The following is a 17376-nucleotide window of genomic DNA, read 5'->3' as shown; positions in this document are numbered from 1 at the left end:
CAGCGGGTCGAAGAACCCCATGACGCAGCTGAGGACTATTCTCTTTGTCGGCCTTTTGGAACCTCTCAGATATTCTTGAAGGTGTTCACGGTGCTCCGATGAAAACGAGAAGCAGGCCTGGTAGCGAGTCACTTTTTAGTGACTTGGTCACTATTTTGAGGCTAGTCACTAAAAAGTCACTATTTGCATCCAAAAGTCACTAAAATCACTATTTTTCGGAAAATGGTCACTAAAGTCACTATTTTTGCACCGCCTATTGGAAAAAGATCAAAATAAAAATCATTTGTACCTACTTTTATTATCAACCGAATCAAATGTAAATCTGGTAGCAATGTATAAATATGAAGTATTATGCTAAAAGCGCTGTGCTGTCATGTTTGAGGATCACTATCTCGAGTTCTAGCGATCAAATTTAGGACATTTTTGGCATCCCAAATTATGATTGTTTTTGCCTTTCTCGTATACAAAGTATACGTAAAGGCTATATTTTCGCTCCAAAAATGAACTTTTTATAGGAGGCCCGGAGACCCATACTGTTTTTGTATGCATGTTAGGCACGTTTTAGTTGGAAATAAGGTCGCACAGTGCGTTGACTCATAGACAAAAATTAAATTTTGAAAATTCGTGTTCTAGCATATTCTGCACATAAAAGTATTTTGGAAGATTAGAGAACAGTCACATGTGTCACGATATGCTTGAAAACTTATATGAATTGTTAAGCATAAGTCAGTCAGAAATTTCTCTCAAATAACAAGGTCCATAAAAACGTTCCTACGGATTTTTTACTGCACGAAGCCACAACTCGTAAATCAAATATCTAATATTAAGCAAAAAATATCGTATTGCAAACAAAAGAAATCTTTTAAGTTAGACCTTGTATGCGAGAAACAGAAATGTTAAATTCGTTGAAATATTAATCGATGAACATTCTTAAACTTAAAGTAATTTGTAGCTCAGAAAAAAGTTCCAAAGAGTTCCACCCTAAAACATCAACAGAATCTGTGTTTTCGGTGTACCCTATGAAATCATGTACATTGCAACTATCCGCAACTTTGTGAATTTCAAGCAGTTGAAGTTGTATTAAATTAGCTTCCCATTAAGAATTCTTACAGAGACCGAGTTATGTTTCACACGAGGTTCATACAAACACCCATAAAAACAATCGAAAGGATTGACCGACCTACCTAAGCAAAGACTGTTTTGATGTCTTAGCAAACATTATTACCACAATGCTGTAATTGCTTCAAAATCGTTGCTGAAATTATAAACTTGTAACTCCCTACCTGTTTCCGTGCTGGCTAATATATACTTTTTTGTGGTGTAATTAAATATGATTTATCATGGTCAAACCAATTATATCTATGGTCAAACTGCAAGTTTCTAGCTTAACCAACGAATACCTTCTCCAATATCCAACTACGTGATTTTATTTTTTTATTTTTGTCTTTTCTTGATTTCTGATAGCATTCTAGATATGGATTAAGGATAAATATGAGTATCGCTACATAGTTTTTAGTCTACGAATTACACCGTAACAATGTTAATGCAACTTGTTGCTCACTATCTGGTTATAAACTGTATACAAAAGTCACTATTTGGTCACTTTTCCTGAAACTAAAAGTCACTATTTGGTCACTTTTTTAGTCATCGTTGGTCACTAAGTCACTATTTTGAATGGCGTTCATCGCTACCAGGCCTGGAGAAGGTATCATGATCTGGATTCCATATGATTCCTAGAACTCTTTCACTGCCACTTTCTTTGACTCTACCGAAGTGTACCGGTTGGATTGTCTTCCCTTCTCCCAGGCCTCGAAGCACTTCTGAGGAGTTCGAGACCCAATTTCTGAGTTCAAAGCCTCCTTCTGCATGAATGAAACTCACTTCCTTCGCTCGCCGGACCGCCTCATCGATGGTGTCAACGCTGTCAAAATAATCGTCAACATAGTGTCGATTAATTATTGCATCGGCTGCTTCTGGGTAGTCGCGGGCATGTTCCAAAGCATTCTGGTTTTTAATGTATTGTGCCGAACATGGGGAACAGGTTGACCCAAAGGTGGCCACATCCATGACGTAAATTGAGATAGGATCTTCTTTTTTCATCCGAAACACGAATCGCTGTGCTTGTTTGTCCGCTTCGATGATTCGCAGTTGGTGGTACATTTCGCGGATATCTGCACCGAATGCTACCTTATGTTCTCGAAACCTAGTTATCACGGAAATCAACGAGGTTAACAAATCCGGTCCTGGCAGCAAGTGTGAGTTTAGGGAAACACCGTTAACAGTTGCCGCGGCATCCCATACTAGACGGATTTTACCTGGTTTGCGGGGATTCAAGACGACGTTGAGCGGTAAATACCATACCTTAGACGGGTCGGTACCTGTTATTTCTTTATCCGTTGCCAAATGAGCATAACCCTTTTGTTGATATTCCGTAATCTGCGTACGGACATTCTCATAGAGTTTCGGATCCTTCTCCAGTTTCCGCTCTAGGTGCATAAGTCTTTTAGCTGCCATCGGGTAACTGTTAGGAAAGTTTACATCATCATTTCTCCAAAGAAGGCCGGTTTCGAAGTGGTTTCCGATCCTTTTCGTTGTGCGTTGCATGATTTCAAGCGCCCTTTCATCCTCTCGTGACTCCCGCTTCACTGCAACTACAGATTCTTCTAAGGCATAATGCGTTCTTATCAGATCATGTAGATTCTCGTTCGTAACACAATCGTGAAACCCTAGAACGTTCCTTTGGACAGACATAACTTCGTTTCTTGGGCCGTAAACCGTCCATCCCAATCTGCACCGCACAGCAATTGGGTCACCAACGCCGCTTCTAATGGTGTATGTTGTTGAGTCCGATTAGCATTCCGGGTCGAGCATTTTGATACGAACTTATTGGAAGATTTTGCAAGTGCTTGAACTGCCTTGACATTGCTCATGCATCTAGTGATTGCATCGGGAGATGTAGACTTTCTACTGTATACACGTAGTTTAACAAGAACCGCTCCTCATCTCCAATTGCCGATGCCCAGACGCTAACCCGTTTCGCGGTTTTTCCTCTCGAGAAATATCGGCTGTCCAGGTAATTGTCAATCGCTCAGGAACTCCTACAAGACCTAAGTGGTCCGCCAGATTATTTTCGATCATCGTTACCGACGCACCCTCGTCTAGGAAAGCTAAAGTTATAACCGTTTTACCTCCGCAAAATAATTGCACTGGGATAATTCTGAAGATAATCGCGCTTGCTGTTTGGATGCACACTTGTTCCAACGACACCTTCTGTCGGATGAAGTAGCGGGTTATGCCTTTGCTGACAGCCACCGACGTCACAACGAATCTTAAACTTGCAGGCAGCGTTTCCATGCTCGTTCAAACAAATGTTACATAACTTCCATCTAGTCACAATACCTAGTCGATCAGCAAAAGCCAATCTACGAAAATCTTCACAAAATCTCAATCGATGGTCTGTTCGCTGGCACGCTTTGCATGCCTTCATTCTGGTTCTTCCGGTCAGGTCCTTAAAAGCACTATTAATAGCATCGTGATTCATCAATACGCCTTTCTGCCCCGGTTTAACTTTCCAACTGCTTTGGTTACCCCCGCTGTTGACGCGGACGACTCGCGGTGTTTTCATATCCTGCTTCGACTCCAAGCAAACATTTGCTTCACAAGCTTCATCGACAATCCCAACGACGAAATCGGTGAAAGTTCTCAGTGTTACCTCCTTTTCTTTCCTCTTAAATCGAACCCACTCCCGCTTGTCACTGGCCGGAAGCTTGTCGACCAGGTCTTGTATAAGGATTGGATTCATCATGTGTTGATGTAGATCGGCCGCCTCGAGATGCTCACATAGTTGCTCTATGGCATTCCCGAAAGGAACAAATGACGCTAGCTTGTCTGATCTTGGTGGCTCTAACTTCCGGATCCGCTCCAAATGACTTTGGAGAATAAGCTCAGGACGACCGTATAGTTGCCGGAGTTTGTTCATCACTTTCGGCACAGATTTGGGAAGTATCAATTGTCCTCGAACGCTGTCGAGTGCCGGCCCTCTTAAACTTTCTTGACACATTCTCACACAAGATTTTCTACATCGTTGAAGCCGCATGCTTCGTTCGATGCTACGTATGTCCCGTAGAAAAGTGGACAATCCTCTGGCTTACCTGTAAATACCGGCAGCTTCTTCGAAACGCCACTCCGTGCCGCTAGCTGATTTCTAGTGGGACCTACATGGGGTTGCCCCAGTCCGTACGTAACGGTATGATTTCCGGATGTTCCACTTGCTACAAACTCTCCGTTGTCACCATCACATTCTCCGTCACTACTGTAGTCTTCCTCTTGGTCGTCATCATCACTTGAATGGTCTGATACTCTGCGCATTTTCTCTGGCATACGTGTTGACACCATCTTCTGTCGGAATAGCTTATCGTCTGCTGGCTCAAGCTTTCTGGCGGGAATTTGCTTCATGGCGGAAGGACCGGGTTGAGGTACCTCTACCGATTCCCCATCTTTTTTCATATTAAGCATCTCCTGATCTAGTCCATCCATGCACTGTTGGTATGACAGTCGCATCGTCTTCATTTTCTCGAAATTATCTGTTTTGGCCTTCAAAGCCCGGTCAAGTAAGAGCTTCTCCTGAACCAATTCCTTCTCTCGTAAATCCTTTTCTATCTGCATCCTTTTCTCCTTTAGCACTCGCTGTAACTCCATTTCCTTCTCCCGGAGCAATCTTTCGTTCTCAATCTCTTCCATTTGCTTCGCATATTCCTCTTCCATGGCCTTAATCTTTTGTTCCTGGGTTATCTGCACTTGATTTGATTTCTCGGTGGTTCGGGCAGGATTCTTCTTACCACCGGACTTTTTCTGTTTTTTAGCCGCTTCTTGACAAACGGGCTCCGGACAAAACCAACGCTTCTCCCTTTTTACGGCTTCCGTAGCTCCCACACATCGATAGTGAAACCATCGGTTACACGCATCGCAACCGACCATAGGTTCGTTTGTTGTTGATGTCTGGTTGCAGGCCGAACAAGGAGTCATTGTGAGGTCCAGCTCCTCATGATCCTCGGAGAGATTTGAGGTTATATCCGACTGACTCATACTTTTTGAGTTTTGTTCGGAATTGAAGAACCAATTTGTAGCAAACCTGATTATTTTTGGTTAGCTCAACTAAAATAGTTTGTATTTCATTATTTTTAGATACAATTTGCAGTTCATTTGATACTTACAAAGTAGTTTCTTTTTTATCCCTCGTGCACCCTCCTTCAATCCTGATTTGCTTTTCCTCCTAATATGTAGTACTAAATTTCTCTGTTAGATTTAATCAACTAACTGTATCTCTTTACTTACGTTTTACACAGTATAATCCGGATTTATATTATTTTAATTTTTCAAATATTGATTTTGAAATATTCCGCTTATTTCCAATAATCTCATGTGCGATCAATCTGTTCAACAACAAAGGTAAGTAAGTTAACTATTTCTTTTAAATTTTGGATTTGAATAACTTTTCTTTACTTACAGGTTCATACTTTCAAATTTCAATAATTTCCTTTTAAATTTATAGCTACAGCAAGAATGATTAATTTTAACTTTAATAAATCCACGTTTTAATTTCAACTTTTCATTTGTTATTGTTTTACATTTTTTTGTATCTTTATGTTCTTTCTCGCCTGACACATATCTGACAAATAGCCTGTCACTTCTGACAACTCTCACTCACCCCTCGATATTACCCAGTGGTGTTGACACATAAGTAATGCATCGCTGCATTCGTAACGCTGAACTAGTGTATGTTGCTTGACAGGCGATGAATAAATGCATCTTTACATCGGTAAAACTGATCTAATGCAATTGGGTCCTAAAGCCCTACCTCGTTTATAATTGCAAACGATAGTGCATCGGTCAAGAATACTTGTACCGGTAATATAAAAAATCTGGTAAAATTCTAAATCATTAAAAATAATATTTTTGTGTTTAAGACATTTTATGGCAAATTTTGGGCTGTGCAACATTTCAGAACGAATGAACCATCAGCCCAAAAAGTCAGCCCCATATATTAACTGTCAAAGGTTGAGTCAAGTGCCCTGCGGTGTTTTGCTAGTGCGTTTGAATCCGTACGTCAAACAAGACCGAAAATGTCGAGGAAGCATTTTTCATCTAGTTTTCAATTTCAAATTAAACAATATTCTTTTCAATTTTTCAGTCTAAAGCAAAACTGACACGTTTAGAATGGTTACCTTCATCGTTACCTGAAAGAAAATCGAATATCGATTCTTCATTTTAGGACCCAATTAGCATTCAATATGCTGATTTGTGATTGATTACATGCATTAATTAATGCTTGGTGGTTACTTGGGAAGGGTTTCATTCACCCATTTTTCATATCAGTACCAAGTTGTCAAAAAATGGGTACTTATGATGGGTAATGGGTACTTATGATAAAGTGATACAAATAAAGGGTACTTTAACCCCAATTAAGATCACATGTTCTCGTATCGAAAATGGGTAAAATAATCCCATAAAAATTAAAACTGACATCACAGACAAACAGACGTAACAGCTTGAACAATTTTCTAAAAAATCCATCGCTTAGCTCCTCTACACTGAAAGAAGCGGCATGGTATTGCCAACAATATCAAAGGTGAAAATAAAAACATTTTACCACTTAATTTTGGTAGAACGCAGAAGGTATTTGAATCTACTGCAAAGTGCGGTAAATTTTACTATGCCTCATTGAGCATAGAAATGTGACAGATTTAACCATGTTCTTGCCGTTGCTACTATGCATGGATGAACTTGAAATATAGTAAATTTTACTACGTAGCGTGGTTTCCGTCACTATATTGTCATGGTAGCATGGCATTGCCTGGAGCATTTTTTTATTGTGATTTTGCCAAAAAAAAAATTAAATAAATACGCATTCACCTAAAATAAACCATTTTATTTTCAACAAATTTTCTGCAGCTTACCATATTTTAATGCGAAATAGGTGTTCAAATTTTTTGAACATGAACGAATATGAACGACAGCAGCATTATCAGAATTTAATGAATTACCAAGCATTCTGGCGAGTTTTTGCTAGTAGTAGAGACGGATCAAACCTTCATGGTACCACCAGGAGTTTCCAGTTAGTTCATTCTTTACAGGGCCCTGCCGCTTCCATCAGTATTCTGCTGTGTGAATGAAGAACATTTGATTCTCCCATACTGACGAAAATACCGGAATTGTCAATTCAATAGTCAGCTTAAATCCATGTCCATCATAATTACCAAAATATGGCACTGGTGGCACATGGCGAGTTTTTGCTAGCTAACTCCAGAAAAGTTGAATGGTTTAATAGTGCTGCTGCCGTTCATATTCCGATTGTCGCAGATACAATTCTCCATTAGAAATGTAACACGGAAGCGGCGAGGGAAGGGCATGCCGAGCAGAAGCCATCTTCGTTTTGTTTTTCTGGAAATGAGAAGAATTTTATCAATTAGGTATGCCTCTTTCAAAAGCGAAATGTTCTTATCAATATACACACCTACCTATGTTATTGGTCCAAAACGCTAATTTATATAATTTATAAATTAATAAAGCGTGATCCGAATTAAAAATCGCGTAAAACTGCTTGTTGTTTTCGTTCATCACCGTTCGACGGCACCCACGGTGGTAGAAGATAGGCTACGGTTGAATTTACCATGGGAGTCAGTAGTACAAGATTGTCAATGCATATAGTAGCGTGGACAATAATGTGGTAACTCATACAAATATTAAGGTTATGCGTACTATTATCGTGCATGGTAAACTTCAACATGACTGTGTGTTTGTTGCTACTATATATTTTTTATCAGTGTACCACCATCTTGCGAGCATGTTGCACGAAACAATGTTTCGTATGACATTGTCACCAGAAGGCGCTAGAGTGCAATGTCAAACTCGAAGGATTACGACGCTAGCGCCTCTAGTTGTGAAACGCGTAATCAATCAAATTCAAATTGGTCGTTAGAGTCATGGTCGATGATATGTTCTCAAGTGTTACGTCTGTTTGTCTGTGCTGACATCGTCGCCATCTTCGCGTCTACTCTGGCCACTCTCTAACTCTCACGGTCTTCAAGACTTCAGCGTAGCTTTTATCGTCAGTCTTGACGATAATCGCCTCGCTTGTGTCTTTACGCTTACCACTGCCATTGGAAGACGCACGTGCGCACCGTTCCACCTACCGCACTCTTTGCGGCCTGCTGACGTCTCCTCCTCGCCTTCTTGGGGTTCACGACCTCCCACCATGGGAGGTCTTCTTCCCGGCAAGCTTCAGTGGTCCTCGTCGAAGAGGTACTGCCCAAGTAACCATGGAACTTTATATCCTTGCAAATAATACAGCCATTAAAGTTGACATAAAGTGGAAAAAGGCCCTTTTACGACCGAAATAATGCTTCATTACTTTGACATGTTGAAATAAAACATAAGAAATGCATCGCTGCTTTCGTAATGCAGAACTAGTGCATCGTTGCTTGACAGTTGATGAATAAATGCATCTTTGCATCGATAAAAATGATTTAATGCAATTAGCATCTAATACGCTGATCTGTGATTGATTACCTGCAATAATTAATGCTTGGTGGTTACTTGGGTGGTTTCTCCGGCTTGGGAGGGCCGGCCTTCCGCTCAACCTTCTCCCGTCTTTCTCGCTTAGAAGCTGCAGACCTCTCGGTAGCCACTTTCAGGTTCGCCTCCTGCGTAACCTTACTAAGCTGTCACGGCCATCATCCTGTGGACACAGAGAAACAGACGTCTCACTTAGAACAAAATGCAATCAAAATCATCGTCACGGAAGCATTATCGCCCAGTGCTAAATGGAGTGTGTGTGGCCAAACGGCAACCAGATGGCAATAGTGTGCAAACGTCAAACACCAGCAAATCCGATGGAAGCGCCATTGGTGGCCGATTGACCACCTACAAAAATTTGAATCCTCCGTTAAAAAGGTGGACGATGGAACATGTGTTGAGTGAGACGTCTGTTTCTCTGTGCTGTGGAGTTCCTCGGTCTGGCTCTCCGCTAACCGTTTCCCTTCGGTCAGGAAGCGAATCTTCGATTCAGCCTCCTATTTTTTCTTCTCCGTCTGGTGTTCCGACAGTTTCCGCTCCTTTGTAAGTTTGCGGATTTCTCGCTCCACACTCTTACTGGCCTCTAGTAGGGTCCTCCACTCGGGCTTTGCCTCCACTACTAGGGCGCAGAGCGCCTGTACAGCAGGTTTGAGATCCTTGCTGTAATTAACACGGTTGTCCAGAAACGACATGATCACGTCCGAAACATCCGTGGTCACCTCCATCGTCTGGCCACCGCGTTCTTCGTGGTTCGCAATCACCGAATTGATGACTTGGGTCAGGGTGGGACCGTCCATCTTCACTTCGACCGACACCTCCTCAGACCCTCCATGGGCTTCTCCTTCGCTTTCCCCCGGCGATCTTTGGGGAGATCTCTCAAGGCCGTCTGCGTCTGGAGAAAAGATCCTCTTTGCCGCCGCCTTCGTCTATTTGATAATTTTAGAAGATTTAATGACTGTTGGGTCCCCCTTGCGGCTGCTGTCGAATTCTGCTGGTGCCTTCGCGATCCCATGGTTATTTATGCGACATGCAGGGAGGCCATGCAAGGGTTAACACTTTCGTGCTCAGAGTCAGATCAGCGCTAATCAGGAATGAGCATTTGAGCCTACTCCCACTCAGCTGGCAACTGAGTGGCAAGATTGTTCCGCGTGCTACAAGGCCCACCAAGGTTCTATGGGACGGAAGACAGCCTGACAATTTGCCTATTCGCCGTTTCAGGTCGGTGCCACTCGGCCTTACTCCTTTCAAAAGGACCTAAGTAACATTTTTTTCATGAATTAATTTGAATGCTGAAATCAATAGATTTCATGCTGTTCTGTTGATTGCGCTATTCAAATTAATTCATGAAAAAAATGTTACTTAGGTCCTTTTGAAAAGTTAAGCGAGATTTCAAAATCCAAAGACAAAGTCCAATAACATGCAACCAGTATACCATATTTCAGGATCTTACTGGGATCAACCCTGATGTGCCGAATTCACTCCCTGGGCTTGTGATTTTTAAGCGGCACACAGTCGTTTTGATAAATGATAGGGTCTGCTTACGGCCACTTTTGGCTTTTTGGGAGCGATTTGGCAGAGCCCACTGCTAAACCCCACCACGTCCTAGGCAGTTCTTCCTGACTCACAGACCCCAGGGGAGGGGCTGTCAAGCCCTTGGACGTAGTCCCTGCCCCATGCATATGTGGTGTATAGGAAGTACAAGAGGCATCGATGTGCGCGTTGTTCACGCAAAGTAGTGAGCGAAATGGTCACAGATCCTTGAAGTATTACTGGAGGGAATTTTTTAAGGGATTGGAAATTCGGCCGGGAATCTGGAATAATAAACGAAACACCGCGATTCAAAAAGCGAATACAAAAACGTGTTTATTCATGTTCAGTTACAGAGTACTTTCCAGTTTGTTTGCCGAAGCTCAGAAGGGAAGCTCTTTCTGAAAACCAACAGTGTTGTCAAGAAGAACTATCCAGCTTTCCACGCTCGCCATAATGGCGACTGCCATAAAATAATTTGACAGTAACTGCTTCCGACGCCGAATTGCTTTCGACGCTGCAAGGTGTCTTAGCAACAATTCATTTTGTTTATTTATTTACTGAAAAGCAGAAAAAGCGGTTGCATTTGCTATTAGCTTCGATTTTAAAAAATTCTAATAATATTTCATTTCCAGGACATTTTCCAATATCTATTCAGAAGCGGAGGCTTTGAACGAGTTTTACCAACTAATTGATGCATTTATGTGGATGACCGTCTAATCTGACCAGAAATGTGGATTTAAAATGTTTTCGACACTGGACTTTGATATCTAGGCTTCCCATGTCCAACTTTACTGCATTCTCAATCCGTTTGTCAGGCAATCCGTTTGACCAAGGCTTATGAAAGTATCGGCATATGATTCCTGTCTAATGAGCAATAACACATTCCAGAAGCTGAATTTCAAAATATGTTGTATGGTGGACTTCTAGTGCGAAGGTTTTTCTATACAACTTTGCCTAATGGTTCGTTATTAGAATTCAACTAATAACGGAGTTAGAGCATTGACGAATACATAGACGGAGGGGTGGCCATTTTTTCGGGCACCACTATATACCCCTGGGGAGTGACGGATTACAATTATTACAATCACTCGACCATTGAGAAGCCCCTCAATTCTAATCACGTCAGTTTGACATCAGTTGTCATTTCCATGGACTGTCGTTTTCGTTTGCGTGTTTTTGATGGCAAAAAATTGGGGAAGTTTTTTCATTTTCAGGTAGGTAAATGAATATTTCTTTGAAACTCGACAAAATATGTGCCTACTGTCAAATAAATATTCGAATTATTTTGACGCAGTATGTTTTTGTTGCAGAATTGTCGGATGACCGTAAAATGTGATCGATATATATACCGTTGAACGAGGAACGTCTACCGAACCTTCTGATGACGAATCATCCGGTTCGCACTTCCACTGCAGAATCACACAGTCAAGAAGTTGTGGTGCTTCACTGGGAAATCCTGCCGAAGACTTTACCATATGGTGTTTGGCTGCAGGAGATGATTGCAAGCAAGCCGGAAACTCCTGGAATTTATGATCCCAGCTATTCGAGCTTTTCTTAAACACCACCATTCGTATGTTAGAAGGAATACCGTGCTCTATCTACAAATACTTCGGGTAGGACCTACCACCCAGACGAGCCGTAATTGATTGCAAACTTTTTGGGTACGGAGCAGAATGTGTTTTATTTCGCTTGCATTAATGCATTTCAATGTTACACGCCGATCAGAAAAAAACATTGATCTATTTATCTTCATGTCTTGATGGTTTGTACTTTAGAAGAATGCTTCCAAGACTCACAATGGCAATGGAGGCAACGGAAAGTATCCTTAACTCCTGGTCGGAACTCTTCCCTGTTGTTACATCAAATTTCACTGCAACTGTAATATCTAGAAACTCAGAAGTTTTCCCAGCTGCCAATTCTCTAAAAATTCAACGAGCAGCACTCTGGATCCATGAAGAGTACACAACATCGTCGAGGGATATCATGGATGCGATTGTCGTCTAACCCTGGATGGTACCTCGAAATACTCATTGTCGATGCCGAGCGGAGGCGACTGGCCGGCAATGAAAAGGGGAATAAAAGAGGGCCTGGCGCTTCGAAACAACAAAGTCACGTCGGATGGAACGTAGCAGAGCGCTTTCAGTATTGCTCCGTAAGTACCCTGGTAAGTACCTATTAAAGTGAATAGACCTTTCCCGTCCGACCAAACACCTATGTTTTGTATTTTTCCCAAACGATTATCAAGGACGCTGAAAGTTTCGCCGACGACAACAAGAAGCTGAAGGAACATGTCGATGCATGAATGGAATTGAAAATGTATGTTTAAAGTCTCAAGAACCTGCTCGAAGACTAGGAATTACTGGGTGACCGTCAATATGATCGGTGATGCTAATACGGAGGGAGCCATCGACGAGAAGATCAAATGGCTTGAAGAAAACCAGGATGCCGACTCCGAAGACTGTAAGAAGCAGAAGAAGGAACTTGAAGACGTTTTGCAACCCATAATATCCAAGCTCTATGCCACCACTGGCGGCTCTCCTCAACCTACTGGCGATGACGAGGATCTCAAGGATGAGCAGTAAAACTCGTGTTTGTTATAGCACTATTTATAGTGTAGCATAATTTCCATTTTTCCGTTTCCTGATCGGTATAGGTAATTTTCATCACTCGATCTAAACTGGTAAGAGCCAGTTGAAAGACTTAGTTGATCACTAACTGTTCAGACCAATAGAACAGGAAAAGAGTTTATTAGAGTGTGTTTACGAGCGAGAGAATACGAGATCGAGTGTTTAAAGTACTGTGCGGATCAGGCAGTCTCATTCCATTTTTCAGATGAATACAAAAGGAAATAAAATCAAATGGCAAAACAGTTTTTTCGCACTTGTAGACAAGTTTGATGGCTGATGCTATAATAGGTTTTAATAATTCGAAAAAGTTTTTGCCTCTCTTTTATCTTTGTTCGTTATCTAATAATAGTGATTTCTGCAAACCCTGTACGGGATCCTATGAATTGGTTTGACTTCATGAAATGGTTTGACTTTTCATACATTAGTAGAAGCCTACAGATACAAACCATCAGCTAATCATGTATTAGAAAACAATTAGTGCTGTCCAATGAGCAGCTCGAAGTAGCTCGAAGTTGTTCCCGTCCTGCTCGTTCTTTTTTGTCAACAAATGGGCATGAGCAGGACAGGGAGAAACTTCGAGCTACTTTAAGCTCTCATTGGACAGCACTATTGATTCAGTTGTAAAGTGTATATTGCCGTGACGAACTAAGTCAGATTAAAAAACCACCTAAATGAAGCAAACAAAAAAATATGTTGTTTCAGTGTAATGAATGATTAAGACTGGACTAGGTCTGCTGCCCTCATGGTCTGCTCGATAAGTAGCAAATATATTTTGAAAAGTATTCTTAACAGGGAAATTAAATGTGGGACCTTCAATAAGTTACGTAATTTTGAGAGAGGGGGGAGGTTGCCTGAAGTGTGATGAGTCGTACAAAATTTTCATATGCTTCAAGAAGTGTGACAGGGCGGAGGGGAGTTGAAAATAGCCGATTGTTGTGTTATGTAATTAATGGATCTTCCCTTTGGATACCGGTCAACCCTTCGAATCTATTGGAAAATTCCTTGGCCCATATTGATGGTTCAGAGCTAAAGTGATTTTAATATTTTATAATATGATAAAATAATATGATATTTCAATATTTATGTACTATCCGGCACGTTTTTGTGCAATTCAAACTTAATGATCAGACGAGCTCGGTGGTCTAGTGGCTACCGCTTCTGCCTTATAAGCAGGAGGTCGTGGGTTCAATTCCAGGCTCGACCCTTTCCTACTTCTATCTTAGTTCTTTCTGTGTTTCACGTTATACCAAGACGATTCCTACTGTTATAACTTTCCACACAATCCCAAAACCTCCCGTGACACCTATGAGAGGTCGTAGAGTTCTCTGCATCTTTCTTAAGTAGGTGTCCAACAAATCATCCTTCCCTTTCCTCAGCATTCGCAAGGACGTGGCCAGGACAGATCTCGACTATTGGAGAGTACATTGCTTCCATCTAAGAGTTAGTGATTAGTCCCAAATCAATATCTGTGGTAACGGATGAAAGTGATGCTACTCTCATACAATAATCTTGGCTTGTACCACCTACGAATTTGTGCGAACTGCTAAATGCTAATGCTAATGCTAATGCTAATTCAAACTTAATGATTCGCCCGCTTTGAGTGTGCTCACAGCGGCATACTAGGAGTTAACTTCCTGGAATCAGTATGGCGAAAGGCATCTAAGGTTCGATTTATTAAAATTAAGCACCTTCATCGAAAAAATATTCGGTAGGCGTAGTAGCGGACACCTTACTGCATAACCAGTACCAAATAGTTTTTCATGAAAAGTTCATAGTTTTGAGAAAACCAGCGTTATACTAATGACACACTGGTGGTATTCGTACCATGGTACAAGTTGTACCACTAGTGTGTCACCTTGTACCATGCTGGTACAACGTGGAAAACCATGGTACAATATGTACTAGGGTATATAACCATGGTACTTGTACCACAAGTGTGTCTTTAGTATTAGCTGTCTTTCGCCATACAAACTTCTGGAAGTTAACTCATGCTGGCTATTTGCGCATATACGATAGCGCCTGGATGCTGGAAGCGGCGGGTAGAATTGGACCAGTTACTGCCAATAATTCATTGAATGTTACCGGGATTTAAGCACTTACTTCAGTACTTATCAATAGTATAGCCAGATTCGGAACTAGTTTAATTTTCTTTGTTATTGTTAATCTTTTAGCAGGACTCAAAGTTTATTATATTGTGTACTTACAATACTAGCAATGTGTTGCATAAAACAACGAATTATTTCAAAAATTTAACAATATACAGACACGTGACTCCATCATCCACGAACAGGGGCTTACTCCCAAATAATAATGTAGGTTTATATTAATTGATTTGCACGCACTCATTTAATTTATACATTGATCAGTGATACCTGTATGTGAAATGATTGCTCTTTCGCCTACACACCATAAACAATCCTAAACTCACGAATTCAAAAAGAGACAGGCCATACACAATCTTTTGGTTCCCGTTTAGTTCCGTAAAATTTTCTGTTACGGAACATGCTCGCACACTCGGAATTCCAAGGCGCACATTTCTCATCACACACTAATCCACCAATCACCCGAAAAGGGGATTAAGGTAGCCTCACACCTCGGGAATTTGGTTCGCGGATTTTTTCCCCATGCATTTTTGCATATGCGATGTTTTCGGAATTTGGACACGGAAAATCAAAATCCCGGCCCCATTTAAAATACACGGGGCTCAAAATCCGCTGGAAAATTTTCCCGAGGTGTGAGGCAGCCTTTAGGCAGGACTCCCTCGCTCGTATCGTGATCGGGGCCAGATTCACGACTCGCAGTAAGTTACTCCAAATGGTCAACTATTGCTCACCGCCTTGCCATACGCGCTGCAGCAACCAGCTCCGAGTCTTCGCGTCGTAGTGCACCGAATGACGGAGGAGACAACTCATGAAGTCACGCGACTGCTGCAAAACATCACCTTTACTCCTCGTCGCCCGTCCGTACACTACTTTTTGGAATTCAAAACCTTTCCGTTTCGTCCGGCCAGCAGCGGATGGTGAATGTTTGAATTTCATACGCGCGGGCGAGTTCCGCATCCTTAAATAAAATCTTAGGACTGTCTCCGTGATTCCGCTGGTACCCACGTACCAGGTTAAAAGCATAGACTACGTAAGTGTGATGGAATATCAAACTCGCCGGATCACTCGCATTCCCCCGGAACGGACGATCGGCTGTGACGTTGCTTCCGACACTACACATAAAAACGGCAACATTTGTCAAATCAAATATCGTCATATGAAAATAGACTCAGAAGGTTTACGACAATCACTCTTACTTTTTCGGCAGGGAACTCATCTGGATCCCCTGAACATGGTACATCCTTCGCTTACTACGTAGCTGAACAGGTGAGGCTGGGCTTCATCTGGACAACCGTCGAACGCTTCCAATAATGCTTCTGCCACATTTATCAGTGTTGAATTCCCTTGTTCGACTGGCGGCATCATAAAAAGCTCGTTTTTCAGTTGAAGTTCATCCTCGGCATTATTCTTAAAAGCCAGTAATCTCAGAAACTCTACGAATTTTCTAAATAATTTTAGTTTTCTAGCGTAAATTTGTTAAATTCAAAGAACGTTTTGTAAATAAGAAAGCAAAACAAACACAAATTCAAATTCACCACACAAAATGACAGGATTCAAAAGGGTATACTTGGGTTCAATGGATTTTGTGGAGAAAAAAAGAATAGTGGAAACAGGGGTGAAAAAATCAAAAAAAAGTTTTTGATTGTTTTTCAATAGTTCCGGTCGTAAAAAAATACAGGTCTCTTGGGAAAAGTGTCTCAGAAAAATAAAAAGAACCATTAAAGCAAATAATATTTTTTCACGGGAAAGGTCTATTGGAGAGGACAGAAATTAAAATTTAACAGATTTCCATTAGGCGTGATATTTTTTATGATGTCCAACATGTTCTGGATTTATGATGGAATTTACTTTCGATTCAGCCTCTTTGACTACGTCAGGACCTCGGTCAGGAAAAAATAGATCATTTGCAGTTATTTATTTGTACGCTTTTCGTTTTTAAAATTATAATTCATGGTATAGCTGATAAATTTATGTGGATTATCCGGTGTAATGCAAGGGCCTGCCGTTTACTTAATGCAATATGTGTACACGGCAAGCTGTACGCGAAGCTAATGCAGGATTGCAATAATATGTTGTAATCTCTGGAGTAATAGGTGGTGTTTATCTTCCTCGTCCTTCATCAGGCTGTCCACTATTTCGTTGTTTCCGTCCGTTAGGATTCACCATCGGCTCCTGATCGACGCCATTCATCATTGTCCCCGTGGTGCGGTGGGCCATCACTATAAAAACTGCCACGGAAACCACCACGCCCGCGGAATCCTCCTCTGCCGCGGAACGGTCTTCCACCATAGCCGTACAATGAATTTTCCTCGTATGATGCACCACCTTCCGGATATTCGTAGTCGGGGGCGCGACGATACTCACCGCCTTCCTCAAAATCTCCACTGCGCTTTGAGAACGATGGTGTTGTTCCGTTATCAGCAAAATCGATACGAATACGACGATCCGGTGCCTCTAACGGGAATCCATGCATTTCCTTCACAGCAGCCGTAGCAGCATCAATAGAATCCTCGATAGAATCGTACAGAATGTAGGCCTGGGTG

At 41.6% G+C, this 17376-nt stretch overlaps 1 protein-coding gene and 2 long non-coding RNA genes across 5 annotated transcripts; 1 reads left to right on the top strand and 2 right to left on the bottom strand.

The window, feature by feature from the left end:
• Positions 1-3012: 3012 nt before the first annotated feature.
• LOC134224033 (uncharacterized) lies at positions 3013-5618 on the bottom strand. Of its 2 annotated transcripts, none has more exons than XM_062703271.1 (4): positions 5507-5618; positions 5335-5432; positions 5214-5285; positions 3013-5154 (listed from the first exon to the last, which is right to left on the bottom strand). In XM_062703271.1, exon 4 carries the CDS (start codon positions 5083-5085, stop codon positions 4063-4065), a length of 1023 nt encoding a protein of 340 aa, XP_062559255.1. In that variant the 5' UTR covers positions 5086-5154; positions 5214-5285; positions 5335-5432; positions 5507-5618; the 3' UTR covers positions 3013-4062. The 2 variants fall into 2 exon arrangements, with proteins under 2 accessions (XP_062559255.1, XP_062559256.1); XM_062703272.1 differs by having other exon boundaries at positions 5214-5272.
• Positions 5619-6907: 1289 nt separating this feature from the next.
• On the bottom strand, positions 6908-8081 carry LOC134224032 (uncharacterized). Its single transcript, XR_009982815.1, has 2 exons — positions 7518-8081; positions 6908-7440 (listed from the first exon to the last, which is right to left on the bottom strand). It is a non-coding gene; the product is annotated as an uncharacterized LOC134224032 (long non-coding RNA).
• A 2521-nt stretch (positions 8082-10602) lies between these two features.
• Positions 10603-13095, top strand: LOC134224031 (uncharacterized). 2 transcript variants are annotated; one of them, XR_009982813.1, is made up of 3 exons: positions 10603-11318; positions 11415-12268; positions 12350-13095. It is a non-coding gene; the product is annotated as an uncharacterized LOC134224031 (long non-coding RNA). The 2 variants fall into 2 exon arrangements; XR_009982814.1 differs by having other exon boundaries at positions 11399-12268.
• The last annotated feature ends 4281 nt before the right edge of the window (positions 13096-17376 follow it).

The sequence above is a fragment of the Armigeres subalbatus genome, chromosome 3 (assembly GCF_024139115.2).
Source record: "Armigeres subalbatus isolate Guangzhou_Male chromosome 3, GZ_Asu_2, whole genome shotgun sequence".
In the NCBI taxonomy this organism is placed as follows: Eukaryota; Metazoa; Arthropoda; class Insecta; order Diptera; family Culicidae; genus Armigeres; species Armigeres subalbatus.
Note: the sequence above shows the minus strand (reverse complement) of the source record. Positions and strands in the feature narration are given on the sequence as shown.